Here is a 19,724-nt window from a genome sequence, read left to right as displayed (position 1 = left end):
CTACCAGCAGAGGAACCAAACATGCCACGTCCCCGTGGCCCCACCGCCCTTGCTGCCAGCAGGGCCAGCTGGGACCAGAACAGCCCAGATGACCTCAACCTCACCCCGGCCACCGGCTGCCCTGCCCGTGCCCCCCACCCCCCGCGGCCCTCTGGGAGCCCACCTGTGACCACCAGGTGCGTGGTGCCGCTGGCCCTGCCGAACTGGTTCTCAGCCACGCAGGTGTAGGCTGCGGCGTCAGCCTTGGTCACATTGGTGATTCTGAGCCCTCCGTCCTTTAAAAAGGTCACCCTGCGGGGAATAGATCAGACACCGGATCAGAGTGGTGGCCATCCCCAAGCCAGGAGCAGTTGTCGGGGGGGGGGGGGGGGAGGCTGTCGCCCTCAGCCAGCGCTTTCAAGGTGGGACAAGCATCTGCCCTTGGGCAGAGAAGCCGGACACCCACACCAGCCCTCACGGCTTCTGCCCTCACCCCCAGCCCCGGGCCTGAGCCACACGCGGTCACCCTGACCCAGTACCTGAGCCACAGGTGGAAACATTTTCCAAAGACACGTGGTGCGGTGGGTCACCCACGGCTTTGTCAGTTTGGAGAAACAAGAGTCGACGGACCGTCCCCACCACCCCCATGGAAGCGGCGCGGGGCCCAGAACCCGGCTCTTGTCACTGTGACGTGGCATCACTTTCTGTGCCACTTAACACGAATTCTGCGAAAGAGCCTCTGGGGGGTCACCGAGGGCGCCTATGGCGCACGCTCTGCGCTTGCCCTGGGAGCCTTCGGACGGCCGCCCGGCTGCCGCCTGTGCCTGGCCCTGCGGGCAGAGCTGCCAGCCAGCGCCCAGGGATGAGGACGCAGCACGACTCAGCCCAGCCGCCGAGAGCAGGGGCCCTGCGGGCAGCGGCGAGTCCGTGTCCCGCGGCCCTGAGCGCACGAGGGCGGCCTGGCCCCGACCGCGGGCACAAAAGCCAAACAGGCAAACGGGGCGACGTCAAGTTAAGCTCCTGCACGGGGGGCTCCAGGAGGAAACCAGCGTGGCTGGAGCGAGGCTGTTGCAGGACACACCCGGCGAGAGGGAAACGTGCCAAACACTCGCACGGCTGCTCACAACAGCCGCGGGACAGCAGGGCTAGCCTGAAGGGGCGAGATCGAAGCGGACGCGCCCCCAGTGTGGACCCGGAGCAGCTCCCAGGGACGCTGACCCCAGACGCCCAAAGCCACCCCGGGAGCTCGGCCACAGCCCCAGGGCAAGGCCACAGGAGGGGCCGGACGCCGCGCTGGGCACGGGTCGGCAGACACTGGGAAAACAGAACGGAGCATCCTTCAGACACTGAAGACGGAGGTTCCGTGGGCGCTGGGTGCTCACCCGAGGGACAAAGCGCTGGCGCGGAGCCCCGGCACACGCGGGGAGGGCGGAGGGGCCACCGCGGACACGGCTCACTCTGAGGGCGAAGGCACCAGGGGACGGCCTGGGGGAGGGCCCCCCAGACCCCCCTCCCGTGTGGAAGCGCAACCAGCTGATGGACTGAGCGTCCTCGGACTATAAGGCCGGGGAGGGCCATGGGGGGAGGGCTCAGGTGCGGGGGGCACCCACTGCGGGAGCAGGACTGGCTCACTGTGGGGGACCCACGCCAGTAACACCGGCTCAGACTCACACAGCAGCGCCCCGAGGCAGTGAAGCCTGGACGTGAACCCGCCCCCCACGGGGCCTGGAGCCTCATCTCGCCGCAAGTTAAGGCCCCGCCACCTCCTGAGCGCTGCTGGGCAGGCGCTGCCGCCCACTCAAGGCACTGCCACAGGAGCCCGGCCAGCACAGCGCTGCCCAGCCGACCCCAGGCCCCACAGCGACGGGCTGGGCCGGGCTGCGCTGACGCTGGGCCGCTGGAAGGGGCCTCCCGTCTGCAGGGACACCAGGGGGGGAGGGAAATCTACTCCGTGACATCTGGCTAATCCAGTCTAAACTCTAACATTTGGTGGGTGAGTCCCCCGGCCCAGGAGCAGGAGCACAGCCACCCCCACCCCCACCCCCACCCCAGGAGCAGGGAGCACCGCACCCCCCAATCCCCCGCCCACGGCCCAGAGTACCTTCGGCTCTCCTGCAGGCTCAGCTCTCCTCTCTTCCAGGAAAGGCGGGCCCGGGGGGAGGCCTGGGGCCTGCAGTCCAAGCTGACCACGCTGCCCGCCAGCGCCTGCACCGCCTCCTTTATCGGGGTCCTGGAGAAGTCGGGAGCAGCGGCTGGCGGGGAAGGAAGAGGCACGAGAAAGGGCGTCTGGGCCCTGGTGCTCTAAGCCCCGCCCTCGGCAGAGCCCTGTCTCCACCCGGCTCCGCTTGTGCCAGGACAGCAACCCTCACGAGCAGGGTCTCGGGCGCGGCCAGCAAGTGCTGGACCACGCAGCAACATGTCACTCAGGAATTTCAAATGTTTTCTGTGCAGTGCTAACGGCGCTCAACTGGGAGTTCATAGAGTGCAAGGACGATGCTGAGCAGAGGCTGTCCTGGCCAGCGAGCGCGCGGGCACGGCAGAGAGGCCGTCAGCCTGGGCTCTCGGCTGCACAGTGCCGGGGTGGGGTGGGGCCCCTGCAGCTGGGCAGGAAGGGTGAGGGCGAGCGTGCTGCTGCTGCTGCTGCTGTGTGGTGGAGCCCAGAGGCCGGCGACATTCCCGCCACCCCCACCTGACAGGTGTGGGGGGCAGGTGTGGGGGTGTCTGCACACCAGAGGAGGCTGACAAGGCTGGGCCCTGGATCCGGCTGTGCTTGGAATTTCGAACTTTCCTCAATCACAGGGAGGATGCGTCTCCTCCCTCCTCCCCGCCCCCCTTCAGTGGCGGTTGCCCACCCGCACCCTGACCCTGTCTTCTCCTGGTGGTGCCAGGCGGGCAGTGCCTCTAGGCCGGGCTTCTGCATGGGAAGTTTGCTGCTGTGGCCCAGGAACAGGACAGCAGCCTCGGACCCTGCCGGAGGCGCAGTGCTGGGGCCCTGGACATCTGGCGGGCAGCATGCACCCCCACCCACCCGCGGGGTCAGGAGGCACTGGCGGGCTCACCCAGGACCCGGAGCTCAGCGCTTGCATATGTGCGCCCGTGCTTGTTCTCCGCCACGCACTGGAACATGCCGGCGTCCGCCAGGCGCAGGCCGGAGATGGTCAGGGCACCGTCCTCGATCTGCACCCTCTCCTGGGGACACAGGCGCGCGGAGCGGACATGCTGGGGGACCAGCCCGCTGTGCTCCCCTCAGGTCTCCTCCAGCCAGCCGGGGCCTGCGGGGCTGTGCCCAGCCACGCGTCCAGCCGCTGCACCCACGCTCCACGCTGCAGCCCGCGGGCTTGTTTAGAGCTGCACAAGGCCAGGGTGCCCGCGGGCTGGGACCTGCAGCTCCTACCCAGCTCGACCTCCTGCACTGCCCGGGGCGGCCTGTCTGCGCGGCCTGCAAACCGCGTGTTAGGCCAATTGGGTCCTTCAAGTCCCTCACGTCGCTGGGACGCTCCCCAAACGCCCTCAGTAACATGTTTCCCAAAACCTTCTTTGCGCACCGAACCTCCATCTGTTCCTCTTATGATTTAAACAAAACTCCTCCCGCCCCCAGGCTGGGAGCAGGTCACCGCAGACACCGCCCGGGCAGCCCCTCTCCGGCCTGCGGGGCCCCTCGCGCCTCACCTCTGGTGCCAGCGCCGCCCCGTTCTTCAGCCAGCGGTACCAGGGCTTGGGCTTCCCGCCTGCCCGACACTCCCAGTGCAGGCTCTCGCCCACGGCCAGCTCCGCGTCCCAGATGAGGCGCACCCAGTGGGGCTTCGCTGCAGGACGGAGAGACTCAGCACCGGGGCAGACACCCCCACGTGGGGTCTCCCGCAAACTCCGCGTCACTCCCGGGGGAGCTCAGTCCAGAACCACGAGTCTCTCACACCTGTGGTCTCGGCCCTGAGTGGCGCTGCCCCAGGTCACTGTCCACTCCAGGGGGAGGTTCTCGCCCAGGTCACCAGGGTAGCCGGCCGGCCCACGGTCACACCCTCTGGCCACTTCTTGTGAGCTGCACGCACCGCTGGGGGGCGCTGGCCAAACGGCCTCACCCTCAGCCAGGACCGCGGGGGCTGCACCGGCCTTGCCCCAGCCGGACTCCTGGTCCTCTCAGCTCCACGCCCTGGTCACCTTGACCAGGTGCAGCCGCCCCTCTCGCTCCTCCTGGACCAGCCTGAGCATCCCCGGGAGTCCTCTCTGCCATCACCCACACTCTCTCCAGGGAGACCGCGCGCAGCCCCGTCCCAGGAGGAGCCCTGGGTGACACCCCGGGCCTTGAGAAGGGACTGCAGACCTGGCGGGCAGAAGAGCCGCAGCCCCGCGGGGTGGAACACGCAGGCCGTCCTGAGCAAAATCTCATCTTTTTAACAACTCTGGGCAACGCTCAGCCGCACTTGACACAACAGCCGCTGGCCAGCAGATGCCGCGGGAGCCGCAGCCGACACCCACCGTAGTACGTGAGCCGGCCGCGGGCGACGTTCCGGCCTCGGGAGTTCTCGGCCACGCACTCGTAGGCGCCCGCGTCCTCCTGCTGGAAGTCGGGGATCTCCAGCACGCCGCCCCACTTCCTCCGCCGGGCCTTGCTGGGAAAGGCCAGCCCGTCGCTCCGCCGCCAGCTGATCTGAGGGACGGGGCTAAGGAGAGCGGCGACGCCGGGTCACCTGACCCTTTGAACCGACTCCGAACCACATGGCCTCGTGCGGAGACGGCCCTGGGCCGGCCCGGCAGAGCTCTAGGCCTCGGCGGAACCCCGCGTCGGCCCCAAAGGGGCCCAGTAAAATTAATCCTGTCTCAGTAAAATTAATCCTGCGCCTTGTTAATTCATGACTCACAGACAGAAACTCAGCCGCCTGCTTCTGCCTCACAAGACGCAGGTGGAGAGGCCGAGGAGGCTCGGCTGCAGACCCACCCAGGCGGCCCCTCTCCCGCCAACGCCTCTGAGGTTCAGATTAAGTGACCCGAGGGTTGGTTTTCCTTCGCTCGTGAAGGAAGGGAAGTTTTAGGAAGCCAGACTACCTCGACCTCTTGCGGCCCACGGGGCAGTGCCCAGACTTACTTCCCAAGGGCAAAGCACTCCAGCTTCACCGTCGAGCCCTTAGCCGCTGGAAGGACTTCTGGAAACTGCACTTCTATCTTCGGCTCATATTCCCCCATCGCGCCTGCGGACGGAGGACGCGGCCGTTACCCTCCGTGGGGCCCGCCCTGCTGTGTGGGCCTGGTGCCTCCTAGCAGCAGGGGACTCGCCCTCCACCGGGCCCCTGAGGAGCCGAGGAGCCGGGCAGCCGGACAGCAGGTGCCGCGAGCAGCCAAGCTGAGCTGCGCCCCCACCCGCCCTCAGGGCCTGATGTCGCTTGGACACAGCCAGCCGGACGGACGGAGGGTGTATTATGGCTTCTGAAGCACCCCTGCGAGCCCTGGGGGGCGCTCCCCGCTGGCACGGCCTGAACTGGGGTGGGGACTCACTCTGAGCCCAGAGCTCCTTTAATGCAGGGGGCTCCGGGGCAGGTCTCACCTGTGGTTTCTAAATCAGAAATACCGTTTTGTTCTGAGAAACAATAGGTAATTCTTCAAGGGTACTAGTCACCGTTTCCCATTAATTTCTGCTTCAGCACCTAACCTGGGGGCACCGCACCTGGGGGGGGGCACCGCACCGGGGGAACCACACGGGGGCACCCACGGGGGCTTCCTACCATCGGCGCGCAGCACCAGGGGCGTCGGCGAGCCCAGCACGCGGGTGTTCGTCACCAGGCTGGTCACCACACAGCTGTAGTTCCCCACGTCGGGCGGCTCCACCTTGGCCATGTAGAGGTGGCCCGTCTCCTGGGAGACGAACCTGCGGCCATCCTCCTCCACGAAGGACGGGTACGCATTGAAGATCCAGGCGTACGCCAGCTCTGGGCACGGAGAGGGGCCATCAGCAGGTGTGTGCTGGGGGTGGGGAGGAGCAGCCTGCCCTCGCCCGGCCTGCCCCCAGCTCTTCTGGGGCATGGCCTCGGGGGTCTGGAGCTGGCGGGGTGGGGTGGGGTCCGTGTGCAGCCCCTGCCCCGCAGGCCTCCCGGGAGGGGTAGTGATGTCACCTCTATACCGTGGAGACCTGCGTGCTCCAGGCAGCCTGCCTGACCCCTGACAAGGCGCACGCCCAGGCCCTGCGACTCCCCGCGGCCAAGCAGCCCAGCCCCCTCCACGCCCCCAGCTCGCTCCCTGCAGCGCCAGCACTATGACCAGCCACGAGCCCCGAGGGCACCACCCCCTGGGCGCCGGGCGCCTGGTCCCCTTGCCAGAGCCTGCCTCCCGGACCAGCGGCCACAGAAAGGCCTGGCCCGCTGCCCGGCAAAGGCGGGATGGAGGCCTCGCGGCGGGCAGCTCCTGGGGTCACTGAGGGTGCAGCGGGCCCATGGGCTGAGGGCTCCCCACCCAGGACAGGCCCACCCTGCATGTCCGGCTTCCAGCTCCACCACCAGGGAGACGGAACCCTCAGCAGACATGTTTTATAGAAGAAATTGTCAAGCAAATAGTCGGGCAGGACAGCGAGAGTAACGTGGGGGCTCTGTGGTGCCACTTCCGGGCCTGGGCTCCGGGCCAGCTGGCAGAGGGGCGGGGCTTGGCCGCGGGGTGGACACCCCGTCCTAACGTCTGCAGAGTGGGGAGGGCCGGAAATGGCCCCGAAGCCAGCGATGGTCAGTCCTGGGGAGCAGGGATGGGGGGCAGAGTGCCAGCTGTGGGCCGCCTGGCTGAGCGAGAGAGTCCACCCCTCACAGCAGCACCAGGCCCGAGAACCCAAGGCCGCCAGAGAGGGAGGCAGACTTGAAGCGGTTCCGGTCAGGGGCCAGCAAAGCGGGACGGGGCCAGGACACGGACCTTCCGGGACAGTGGGACCAACACAACTGTTGATACCCACCGCCCCCCAGACGCCCCCACAGTGACCCCAAAACATAGGCAGTGGAGACACAGGGGTATTTGTGGAGTTAAGGGCCCCAAGCGCGTGATCGCACCTCCTGCGGGCCCCTTCTCGGTTCTCCTCTTGCTTCCAGATCCTCAAGCCCAGAGGCACATCCCACTGTAAGCTGATGTGTAAATAGCTGTTTCCAACACAATCCTGTGATCTGTGCCTCGTGAATACTGTAGCTGATAATGAAGCCGCCACTTGAAAAGCCTTTTATTCAGAAAAGGTTGAACAGGAAGGGTAAAGACCTGTTTTAAAAGATGTTTTTAAAATGTTAACTATATTTTGATGAACTGTTTGATGTGCTGTTAATGGTGAGAATATTTTGAGTTTGAGTGTGTGTGTGTGAGAGAGAGAGGGGGGGGGGGGGAGAGAGAGAGAGAGACTCTTTGTTCCCAGTAAGAAAACCCTTGTGATTAGGCAGAGTAAAAGCCTCTTCTGCTAATAACCTCATTTCTACTTACCAGTGGAAATGGGCATTTTATTCTGGTTTAAAAGTCACTCTCTTGGCAGGAAGCGGACGCCAGTCCCCGCGGCGTTCCTTAGGAAAGAGCTGTCATGTCCTCAGAGGAGCTGATGCTAACGGGGACTGCCCGGCATGCTGTGGGCCGCCCGGCCCCAGCCCCCACCCTTCTAGGCTCTGGCTGGCACCTTTCCCGTCTTGAGGGTACTTTGTATCATTGGCAGCCCCACGATGCCCTCTCTGAAATCAGCTGCTGAGGGTTGATGTGGGAGTTAGAACCCAAAAGCATCATCTTCTGATCCATTACTGCCTGTCATCAGCTTGTGCTAAAGAAATTTCCATTTTGCAAGGGCAGTGAAATCTTGCACATCATTTGAACAGGCAGCAGGTCAAAAATCATAATTGGCTGCAGTTAGCCCTCCTGTGAGCTGAAAGGCTCTTCCGCCTCTCGTGGACGGCACCGAAGCTGTCCTTACTGCCACGGGAGGCACAGAGCGCTCAGCCTCAGTGTGTGTGAGAGGCTCGCGGCCGGAGGGGCTGGTGGGCGGTCAGGTGGCGCCAGCACACTGGGTGGTGAGGGTGCACCGGGCACTGGCGCCAGCGCTTTCCCCTGCACAGCAGGTCTTGCCACAAAGCTTCAAGTCCTCGGCAGCCCAGGTTCTGAGCTAATCTCAGCATTGCCCTCAAACATTACCAGGTTCTTGGAACTCCTTGAAAAAGTGAGAAAACCCACTTGCTGGGAGGAAAGAGTCTCTCTCTCTCTCTCTCTCTCTCTCTCTCTCTCTCTCTCTCTCTCTCTCTCACACACACACACACACTCACTCACTCAAAATATTCTCACCAGTAACAGCACATCAAACTGTTCATCAAAATATACTTAACACTTTAAAAACATCTTTTGAAACGGGTCTTTACCCTGCCTGCTTTAACTTTTCTGAATAAAGGGCCTTTCAAGTGGCGGCTTCATTATAAACCACACTATTAACTAGGCACAGATCACAAGATTGTGTTTTAAGCAGCTATTTACACATTTGCTTACGGAGGGATGTGCCTCTGGGCTTGAGGATCTGGAAGCAAGAGGAGAACCGAGAAGGTGCCCACAGGAGGCCCGATCTCGAGTGACTGCTTGGGGCCCTTAACTCCACAAATACCCGCTTCTTTAGGGACTCAGGCCACGTGCTGGAAGGGTCACAGCCGACCCCAGTTCAAGCCAACAGCATGGGCGCCTGCCTCCTCCCCGTCTCTCTGCAGGCGCCTCTTGGCTGTGCAGACGTGTCTAAGGGAACATACTCCCTGCAGCTCAGTGCAGAAAGGCCCTTCAAAGCCTGAAAAATGCTATGGCCCTTTCTGTGACTTTAACAATTTAGCTAAAAACATCCTGCTGATGTTAGAGAGAAAGAGACACAGAGACATACAAGGTTACTGCTCAAATGCAGGTTTCGGTTAAAATTCTCAGGGGTTAGTGGTTGGCATGTTTAGGCATCACCCCACTTATCTTTAATTGGGAACTCTTATTATGGGAGCCCACTGGCTTATTTATTAAGTCCCCCAATTTACTGTAATTTGACACTTGATCCCATTCATGGTTCTCTGCTCACAGTACCTCCCCCAGTCACTGCAGAGAATATGTCTGGCTAACAAGGGGTTCGGCTGTGGGACCCACAAGTCCCTAATGAGAGCCTGTGGGACACGAGGGAGGGAGCGGTCAGCAAGAAGTGGTGGCTATAAGCCCCCCAGAAGGGCGGCTGTTCCCCAAGGGGTCTTAGCTCTAGACTAGCAAGTTGGCTGTAAGCACTGCATGTTTGTCCATGTCTGAGATGAGGCCTCAGTCACATTGGCTGAGGATGCTGGGCCACAGCCAGGACCAACGCTCCAGCTGCGGTCTCAGCCCCAGTGCCCAGGCCCGCTGACCCTGCAGGGGTCACACGAGGCCCTGCCCTGCCTGCAGGGCTAGTGGCTGATCTCAGCGTGGGCTGTTGTGTGGAAGAGGTGGGCTGTAGTTTCCATAAAACATGCTTATTTTGTATCAAAAGTATCCCCCTACTGTCTTGCACCATCTGCAGGCATGTGGGGCCCTGACGCTGAGCTGGCGCAGTCAGGAATGTAACCTGACCCTGTGATCCTTCGAAGAATGGTGACTGTTCACATCACGTGCGATTCTCTACATTTTACAGGGAATTTGGTGTCCAACATGAGTGCCCAGGGGTGCTACCCTTGCTACCCAAGTGGCCTTTCTTGCCCTCATCTTACCACTTCCTGAGCCTGAGAAACGCCCCATGCGCCGCCCTAGCCGCCTGGGCTCTTCCTCTGGGCCTGGAGACCAACCCTCCTTAAAGCCCTTTGCCAGGACCCTCCCCCTCACATGAAGGACCCCTCCTGCCCGCCCCCCCCCCATCCCCAAGCCGCCCACAGGACTGAGGCCCCAGCACACTGGCCTGGGAGCTGCCATTTTCTGTCTAACCCTCCACACACACATCACAATTATTTCAGCTCTATTTTTGGATTGATCGGTACTTTGAAAACAAGCACAAAATCAATTGTATAAAATAAACAATTGTCTGTCAGCTAAATCTGTCTTTATAAAAAGTCCACTCTGTTTTAGCAAAGAAGACCAGGGCAGGGATTTTTGGCCTGGATTCAGCAAGGGTGAAGTGAGCTTGTAGCGTCTGTTCCTTTAACCACTGACCATTACCTCTCAGCCAGGAGCTCAGGGGCTGCATGCACTGGTGAGAGGGCTGGGGGTCTGCCCTCCCCACCCCGGCCCCCAGGCCCCGGAGGGCACAGCAGGCAGCTGGGTGGCTCCCTGGACAGGACAGGCCATCTCCCCACCTGCCTCTCTGGCCACCTGCTCCTCCAAGTGAAATTGAGGTTTGGTTCCTTTAAAGAAAAGCTTTAGCGATAACTTTCCATGCAGAAGTCAAAGTGCTCTTCCACTAACTCAGGAGCCGAACGATGCAGAGGAAAGAGTCTCAGGCCAGCAAGGAGCCACACATCCTGTGGTTTGCTCAAATCAATCTACTTACAGAGTCTCAGTTTCCTCGTCTGCGAAATAAAGAAATGAAACCCAGTTCCTCTGCTGTGCGCCGCACGCCCAGCACACCACGGAGAAAGGGATCATCAAGCAATGTGGTTTTGCTTTACAGTTATTGATTTTTCCTTGTTTTTGGTCCATAGGGACACTTTCAGAGTTGGTGAAGGAAGTGAAAAAATAAATATTAGGAGAGAGGCTCCCCTTTCTACTACAGAAATCATCAGTCCTCACCACTCGGGCTCTTGGAGGAGGGTTCACACAGGACATGCGTGCCATCGCCCAGGCCACAGGCTGACTGCACCCGGGGCCATCGTGGCTGGGAGCGGAGCCCACGCCCAACCACGAGGAGACCCCATGGACGGAGCCAGCCGGGAGCAGCCCTGGTGGTGCAGGGGCCAAGGGTCACCCCAGGGGACCTCAACACAGCCTCAGGCCTGGGATCATAAGGCTCCCCATCCACCAACCTGAGCGCAGGTCCAGAAAGTCAGCAATAGACACGGAAACCAAGGTGGTCCCCACACGCTAGCCACAGTGCCTCGGGAAATAATACAGAAACAGGGGACTCCCTCGTGGCTCAAGGGGTTCAGATGCAGCGCCATGAAGCTATCCACAGCCGCAGCACAAGTTCAATCCCAGGCCAGGGAGCTGACCCACAGGGCACAGCAGACCTCTCCTGACTCCCCGCTGCTCCCCTCAGCAGCGTGTTTCAGTCAGTCTACCTGTTCTGTACCCTACTCTGTCTCTGGTGAGTCCCCTTACCCCCCACACCTCTGGCCTGCACCCCAGTTCTTGTATGAATAAGTAAATCTTAAAAAAATTAAAAGAAACAGCTGCCTCAACATGACGCGTAAATGGACAGGCGTGTCACTTATGCAGAGAAATAGAAATTTACAGAAAACAGTTATTTAGTGCTACACTTGTGAACATGAAATCGTAATATTATAAAGATATCAATTTCCCCCAGATTATTATACAGATAATGTCATTCCAAACAAAATTTTAAAAAATTTGAAACATTTCTTTAAAAAATTAAGGGGATCATCCTAAAGGGCACCCAGATGAATAGTGTATTGGGAAAGACAGGGTGTCCCCTTTCTTGGCAAAATAAGTTGTAATGGGGGAACTTGTCCCCCAAATGATGCCTGCATCACGGAATGAAATAAGCCTGTGTGGATTAAGGTGTGACGATGCTGCAAGGAAACAGTCGACCTGGGCACGGCATCTCAGAGAAGTGCGTAGTGTAGGTGTGATGTATCCAGGGACTGCCTCACCCTAGCAGGTGCCAGATGAGGGGTTACAAAGCAGCCCGGAGTGGTGGGCCATGCAGGAAGGGTGTGGGGTAACCCAGCACCCCCTGAAAGATGATGGCAGATCCCCGCCCCCTGATCACACCAAATACCTTCTAGGTGGAGCAAATTCAAAGGTGAAAAATCATGTAAAGTAAGTGGGTGGGGGGCCTCTCCTTGGTGGAGCAGGTGGTTGGGCGCAGTGCTGCGAAGCTTTCCGCAGCCTCTGCAGCGCCAGTTCGATCCCAGCCGGCTGGTGAGGGTCCCACATGGCGCGCAGACCTCTCCTGCGGCGCCTGCTGCTCCCCTCAGCAGTGTATTTCATCAGTCTGCCTGTTCTGCTCCCCACTCTGTCTCTGGTGAATCCTCTTACCCTCCCGCTCCTCTGGCCTGTACCCCGGATCTTGTAGAAAATAAATCTTTAAAAAAAAAGTGGGTGGGCGTGTCTGGGTGGCTAAAGCAGGGCTCCCACACCCACACCAGAGGCAGAAAACCCTTTACAAATCAAAGCAGTTTGATGACCCGAACATTTAACAAGGCAAAATAAGCAAATGAAAGTCAAGCCCACGAATTTTGATGACAAAGGTGACACATCAGAAAACAAAACCCCATGGTCTCAATGACGAGGATGGCCGTAAAGGCCTCCCGTCCGCAACCCAGGCTGCTTCCAGTCCAAGAAAACGCCGATCCTGGAGTCTTCCGGTTAATGCCGGCAGATGCAGGACAGCCCCAGCGCCTAACTTGGACACTAAGCTGCCGGGACAGCAGCTCTGGGGACATGGCATGAGCTGAGGCGAGGCTGTTCCGCGGCCGCATAGGGGGTCTGCTGTGAGGCTAAGCCCCGAGACGGCATCACTGTCCTCACTCTCTGAACACAGAACACCATGCCCACCACCATCTCCAGGACAAAGGCTGGTGCCCACGGCCCCACCGACAGGCTCGGGGGCCGAGCTGACCCCCACCCTCAAAGACCCTCCCTGCAGGCCCCTCCTCCCCCAGGCTGTGGCTCCTCAGTGTGGGCGCCCAGGGAAGGGGCTTCGCCACATCTGGAAACCCACAGGGGAGCGGGATGGGGAGTGAGCATGGGGCACTGAAGGCTGTCCTCAGCCCAGGACCAGCTTGGCATCGCCCCGGCTGGGGCACATCTGCACAAGGCCATGGGGTTGCAACACTCGCGTGCCAGGAATCCCCAATAGAACCACGTGGGCTGGAAACGCGAGGACGGCGGGTGATGTGGACCGCCAAGGGGGGCTGTGGGGCAGGCACTGCAGACAGCCAAGTGGGGGTCCAGGGGCAGCGGTGTAGCTGGCCAAGTGGGGCTCTGGAGCAAAAAGTATGGACGGCGGGGCCTCCTCGGTGGCGCAGCTGCCCGCAGCCTCTGCAGCGCCGGTTCCATCCCCAGCTGCTCCCCGGCCACCAGAGGGTCCCGCATGGCGCGCAGACCCCTCCCGCCGCCAGCTGCTCCCCTCAGCAGTGTCCTTCGGTCCCTCTGCCTGCTCTGCTCCCCGCTCTGGCGCTGGGGAATCCTCTCACCCTCCCGCGCTGCTGACTGTGCCCAGTGCATGTATAAACAAAACAAATAAAAACATGCCTCTATAAAAAAAGAAAGTATGGACGGCCAAGAGGGGTTCTGGGGTGGGGCCCACCAAAGGCAGCCTGGCCTCCCCTCAGGGCACCACCCTCCACCATCTCTGGATGCCCTCAGGGCACCTGCTCCCCCTGCGGGAGGCCTGGCAGAGGTGGGGCATCACCCACAGGCTCCCCAGGGAGGCTGGGGCCTGAGCAGCATGGCGCTGCGAAGCCTCCCTTCGCCCCAGCACCTGCCAACCTAGGCCCAAGGACACCCCCACGTTAGGCAGGGGGCTTTGCTGGTGGGGGCCCTGGAGACACCCCCACCCCCCTCACCCCCACGAAACGCCAGCAAGTGCTCCGCGGCGGGGGGGCGGCCAGTTCCAAGAGGACGTGCTTCGGGGGAAGCTGGCCTCCCGCGGGCCCCGGGTTGAGGGCTGGGAGGCCCGACGTGCCCCGAGCCCGGCGCTGCAGCTCAGGGAAGGAGGCCGAGGCCCGGGCACAGCGCGCCGCCTGGGGAGCGAACCCCTCCCCGGCGGTCTCCGGCAGCGGCCGCGGGGCCGAGAGGTCTCGGGCACGGAGGCGGGCGGGGCCTGCGCAGGAGGCCGATGCCGCCGCGGCCCGCGGGTCGGGTGGGCGCAGCTCTGCCCCGGGAGGGGCCTGGGCTGCCCGAGGGTCACGGGGGCTGGAAGCGCCGCGCCCAGGGGACGGAGCAGCAGCGGCAGGTCCCGAGGAGCAGGGCCCGCGCCACTCGGGGCTGCGGCGGCTCATCTCGGGGAGGGACAGGCGAGCCCCGGCCGGAGGGCGCCTGGCGCCCACGACTCCCCAGCCCCTCGGGGGGCGCTCGCCGGAGGCCAGCGCCAGCGCCAGCCGCACCCGGCCGTCCACCCCCAAGGCCGCGCTGCGGGGCCGGGGCTGGCGGCAGCAGACGCGCGGGGGGCGGGCGGGGCAGCCGCTGTCCGCGTGGCCAGAGGCGGCCGGGAGGGAGCGCGGCTCGGCCGCCCCCCGAGAGCCGCCGAAGCGCCCCGAGGCCAGCGCCAGAGCCCGCCGGGCAGGACCAGGACGGCGCCCCGCGGCGGGGTCCGGGCGGGCGGCGAGGGGCTCGCGGGGAGCCCGGCCAGCGCGGGCCGGTGCGGGGGTCGCCGTTGGCCCCCAGAGGCGGGACGCCCGGAGCCGCAGCCCCAGGGCCGCCAGGAGGCGCCAGCGGCCCTGGGGGAGTCCGGGCCCGGAGCTCGAGGCTCGAGGCTCCTCCAGGCGGCCTCGAGGCAGGCCCGGGTCCTGCAGCCGCTCCTCCCGCCGCGCCTCGTTCTCCGCAGGGGCCGGCGTCGTCTCTTCTCGGTGCCCGCCGACCCGGCTTATATCCTGTTTCAGGGGGCCCCGCCCACAAGTCTGATTGGACCATTTTTCAATCCTGTGGCTGATTGGGCCATTTACCCATCAGCCCATAGCACCTGATTGGTCCATTCCGCGACCGGGCTCTGAGGCGCAGCTGCCACCACTGACGCGGGGCGAGAGGCTGGGTCCTGGTAACAAAAGTCTGATTGGGCCATTTAGCGCCAATCAGCTCACGGCTCGCACCTGATTGGTTCATGCCACGATCCAGGAAGTACGCTGGTACATAAAAGGTCTCTGAGGGGCACCTGCCGCCCCGGCTTGCGGGGGAGCCGCGGGGAGAGCAGCGCAGCCTTCCCCGCCACGGCCGGTCCCCGCGAGCCCGCCACGCCGCGGTTCCCGAGGCCCCAGCCCCGCGAGCCCGCAGCCCCGCGAGCCCGCAGCCCCGCGAGCCCGCCCGCCCCCCGCCCGCGCGGCGCAGCCCCCCCAGGACGCGGCCTCGAGGGCCCCGCGGGGCGCACGCCGGGAGGGCCGGGCCGGGGAGGCGGGGCCGGTGCCCAGAGGAGCCCGGGGCGCCCCGAGACGCGGGAGACGCGGGCGCCCCCGCGAGCCCGACCCTGCCCGGCCCCGGCCGCGCGCCCGAGCGGCCCGGCGAGGCCAGCGGAGGGTGTCCGGGCGCCGCGCCACGGTGGGCGCGGAGGCTGCTTCCCGCGCGCCCCGGCGCGCTCCGGGGACCCCAGTTTTTACCCCAAATAAACGCGGGAGTTTGGGTCCCTTCGCCGTGACAAGACGGTTCGACCCTCCGCCCATGGACAGCCCGCGCGGTCCCCGCAGGCCCGATGCCCGCAGGGGGGCCGGGGCGAGCCCCAAACCCGGGCCCACCCACGCTCCCAGGGGTGCTTGCGGGGGGAGCCTCTGCGGGGGGCGGGGCAGGCGCGGGCCGCCCGGGCCCCGGCACCCGCAAAGGGGAACCCGCCGACCCGCCAGCCCCGGCCTGTGACGCAGCGATGCACGGAGACCCCCACAGCCTTCCCGAGGCCACCCCAGAGCCCGAGCCCGGCCCTCTGGACTCCAGGCGCGCCAGCCCAGGTCGGGGCCGCGCTGGCCCCCGTCGCGAGCCCAGTGCCGTCCTGCGGCGAGTCCTCGGGGGCCAGAGCCAGGGGCGGCGTTTCCAGGCATGGACAGCGTGAACCTCCTGGAGACGGGGGCCAGTGGGCCGGGCGGAGCGTCCTGGGAGAGACCCCAGGCCGCGGTGGGGAGGGCAGCCCCACGGGAGGGGCTCTGGTCGGGGGCAGGGCCCACCACCGGGCTCAGGTGGACACAGGCCAGGAAGGGCTGGGCCGAGCACCAGGACACCAGCACAGGGGAGACCAGGGCCAACGCAGGGGCTGCTTCCCGCACAACCTCCCATGGGGAAGGCGCGTCCTTGGATTCCACAACACACCCCTTCTTACCAACGTCGCAGGAAACCACGATTCCAACACCCCAAACTGGCGTGAGATGGGCGCCGATGACCCACGCACAGGCCCACCCCAAGGACGCCGTGACCACAGCCAGCTCAGGGCCCCTCAGGCTCAGGCAGGGACAGCAGGTGGCGAGGACGGCTGTGGCACCCTCAGGACACAGGAGGTCGGGGCGGCCTAGGGGTGGCTGGTCCCCGCTGCTGCCTGCCGCCCCCTGCCCATGGCCCACCGCCCGCCTGGGCCATGGAGTCTCCCCTAATCGCCCGAGCTGGGCCGGCCCCACAGGCTGGACGGGACTCACCTCCAGAGTGCGGCGGGGGCCCACACAGCAGCACCACGCCCTGGCCCTCCCACGCCGACACAGTGCCCCGCAGGCCAGGCTTGAAGCTGTCCAGGTCTGAGAGGAAGAGAACAGAGCGGGGTTCAGGGGAGCTGGGGCGCGCACGGCCTTGCTCACACAGGGCGGAGCCTGATGTTCCTGCTTAGGCCTGCGGGGTGTCCCTGCAGGGACACTCACAGGACCCCGGCTGTAGGAGGGACACACAGACCCATGGGGAAGTCTTGCGCAGACTCAAACACATGCGGAGACGCGTTTATGGAACACTCGGAGGCCTGGGCGCTCCCTCCCCATCCTCTGCACTGCCTGTGACTAGACACTGCCCAGACCTGCTGGTCAGCGGTGCTTGCTCAGCCCAGGTCAGTGTCCCCACCCCCTTCAAAGAGCAGAGCAGAGTTGGGCGGTCAAGTCGCTCTTGCTCTGGCGCTTCCCGGAGACTGCACAGGCCTGAGCCATGCATGGACATCCCCCCTCGGGTCATCTTCTCCTGCTGCTCAGGCACCCACTTTAGGTGACCACCGCACCCGGGGGGAGACAGGGCCACAGAGGAGAGGCGGCCTGGCCACCCTGACAGCCTCGGCTCAGGGCCTGCCCACCCGCCCCGCCCCACCCCCACCGCCTGTTCTCAGACCGCCTCCCCGAGGATGGCCAGGCAGGGCCCAGCAGGCCTGCAAGGTAGGCAGGGCCCCTTCATGTCCACCACTGTCCCGTCTCCATCTCTCTGGGAAGCGCTCGTCCCATGGGAGAGTCTGAGACCGCAGGTGTCCTGCGTGAAGTGGACATTTCTGTGCTCGCAGCAGAGCTGACTACACCATTCTGTGCAGCGCAGGGGTGGGGGGCCAAGGCCAAGGCTGGACTCGGGCATGACCCGTGTGTGACCCGTGTCAGGGATCCAGAGAGGACGCAAGGGGAGGCCGCAGAGAGGAGCTGCTTCCCACCTCAGGGGATTGGGGGAGCAGGAATGGGACAACGGGGCTGGGCTGGGACAGGCCGAGCAAAGGATCCCAAGGCCTGAAAATGTGGAGTTTGGCCTCGAAACACCTTGTGATCAGTTGCCATCAGAGCAGTCGCTGCATGTCATGGGGCCTGGGGCTCGCCCGCCGGGGGCTGTGGGGTGGTTGTGTCCCTTCAGTTAAGACTGTTGCCCAGAGTGACAGTTACAGCGACTGTGGGAGGCAGAGGCAGGGAACAGCCCCGAGCTCGTTGCTATAGACGCCTGCGGTTTGTCGAGTTAAATCCAGGAACATGAACAAAAGAATTTCCCCACCTGACTTCTCCTGAACACTAACACCTAAAGCTTAATAGCTAATGTGAACTGAAGAAGAAAATAAATCTTTAATTTCCAAAAAAGCTTTTTCTTCATAGACTTCCACCTCCTATATATTTTCATACATAAACTGCCTCAAAACTACACATTTTTTTCATCCAGGTGGCAATACTCTGAATTATTTTCCTCTTCTTTAAAACAAAGATCTCTAGGTAGACCAGAAGTTTGAGATAGATCAGAAAATCTGTGTGAAAACCAATATTTGAAAGTCAACTTCATTTGAATAGGGTGGTTGAGAGAGATAATGTTCTTATTTTAAAAAAATCAAGGGCCTTGTCTGGAGACCCGGGGAGGCCTGGGCGGCAGGGCGGGGCGGAGGCCTGAGGGGGGAGGGGCCTGGCCCTGCAGCCAGCAGTGCCCGTGCCCCCGGGAAGCAGAGGGTCACCGGGGACAGCACTGTGAAGCGGGGATACCACTGCACGGCTCAGCCGTTCTCGACAGTGTGACCAGGTCAGCTAAGGGATCGACCACCAGGGGGCAGCAAGGACAGCTCAGGTGGCGGCCGGCAGGAGCCCAGGCTTCCACCGCCTGAGATTCCCAAGAACTTTCTGTGCCATCACCCAGTCTTCCCGCCGGCGAGCCAGGCCCTGCCACCGGCCTGGGGGCACCCCCAGGACAACACCCTGGGTGCTGACCGGAGAAGAGAGGCCCCACGCAAGCCCCAGCCTCAGATGCTCTGCCTTCTAGCCGGGAGGGGGCATGCGTCCGCCTCAGGGCCAAGGCTGGGGTCCCCACATCCAAGACAGGCTGCAGGCGGCCTGGGGGTCCCTTCCATGAGTTATAAAACATGCCCTACAGACAGGCTGTAACCTGCTCATGGAAGAATTTATGTCCATATTATGAAAATACCACATTTTATAAAATTCTATTATAAAATCATAGTCTAGCGGCTTGTGACCAATGTTATTTTAACATTGTTAAATCAAGTATTTCACAGGATCTTATAATCAAGAAGACTGCATAATTGCCTCTTGTGGGAGAAAAATGTAAGAGAAATTAAAAATTATTTTCACTGTTTGCAAAAGTTTGCTGCACTCCAGAAGGACAACAATTTTCAGAAACTTATTGAAGCCGGAAGTTCACGGTCTTAACCCAGCAACCTCAGCCAGCGGCTGGTCCCCGTCCCTGGTCCTCGCCTGGGCCCCGAGGGCGCCCCTGGGCCCTGCACTCAGACTCCACAACGGGGACAGAGCAGCCCGCTCACCTGCTATGAGACAGGCCCTGGCGCCCGCCGAAACCCCCATCCTGTTGAAAACACTGTGTTTGCGGCCCTGCTGGCAGCTGTCGAGGGAAGGGCCTCCTTCCTCACACACTGACCGCCTGTGACCCAAAGATTAAATGACAAATGGACTCAGGACCAGGGGCCACTGAGCACCAGGGGGCGGCGCGTGAGTGACATGACCTGGCCGCGCCAGGTCTCACTGCTCGGCATGGAGACCACAGACATCCCCATCCCATGACCCCAGGACACTGGACACCACCAGACAGGGTCCCAGTGGGGCCCCAGGGGCATGGCCCCTGTTGCTACAGCCTCAGGTCCCCTCGGACGGCCAAGGACAAGGCCATGCAGCCAGAGGACAGGATGCAGCAAGGCCCGAGGCAAAGGACGGCACCGTCCCGCCCCTGGAGCTCGTCTGGCACAGCCACGGCCCACAGGGTGAGCCAACCCTGGGCTAGGCCAGGGCACCGCGCAGGCACTGGCCCAGGTGGCTCAGGGCGCCAGTGACGGCGCATCTCACACGCATGCCCAGAGCTGTTAGCTCCCCACAGGAAACATGCGAACCGGGACCCCACACCTGAGGGGCAGCGGGACACCGGACAGTCCCGCCCAACTCCGCATGCCCAGTGGCCCACAGGGGCATCCTGACATGCTGCTTACTCTGGCCACAGTGGGAGGTCACCCTGCCTCTGGCAGACACAGCCAGATGTGCTGGCCACGGCCACCTACTGAGAGGTGACCACCCGGT

General features: G+C 63.0%; 1 protein-coding gene across 1 annotated transcript in view; it reads right to left on the bottom strand.

Moving 5' to 3' along the window:
- Positions 1-19,724, bottom strand: part of CNTN3 (contactin 3) — a gene marked incomplete at both ends in the record, with an annotated part of 56,858 nt that overhangs the window by 22,157 nt on the left and 14,977 nt on the right. Inside the window, 8 exons of the mRNA XM_084247852.1 lie at positions 164-291; positions 2,081-2,231; positions 3,039-3,168; positions 3,649-3,785; positions 4,456-4,640; positions 5,063-5,165; positions 5,697-5,900; positions 16,395-16,490. Coding sequence (XP_084103978.1) covers positions 164-291; positions 2,081-2,231; positions 3,039-3,168; positions 3,649-3,785; positions 4,456-4,640; positions 5,063-5,165; positions 5,697-5,900; positions 16,395-16,490 — 1,134 coding nt within the window. The remainder of the gene's footprint in view (positions 1-163; positions 292-2,080; positions 2,232-3,038; positions 3,169-3,648; positions 3,786-4,455; positions 4,641-5,062; positions 5,166-5,696; positions 5,901-16,394; positions 16,491-19,724) is intronic.

Source organism: Talpa europaea (assembly GCF_964194135.1).
Source record: "Talpa europaea genome assembly, chromosome: 11".
In the NCBI taxonomy this organism is placed as follows: Eukaryota; Metazoa; Chordata; class Mammalia; order Eulipotyphla; family Talpidae; genus Talpa; species Talpa europaea.
This window is presented reverse-complemented; position numbering and strand designations above follow the sequence as displayed.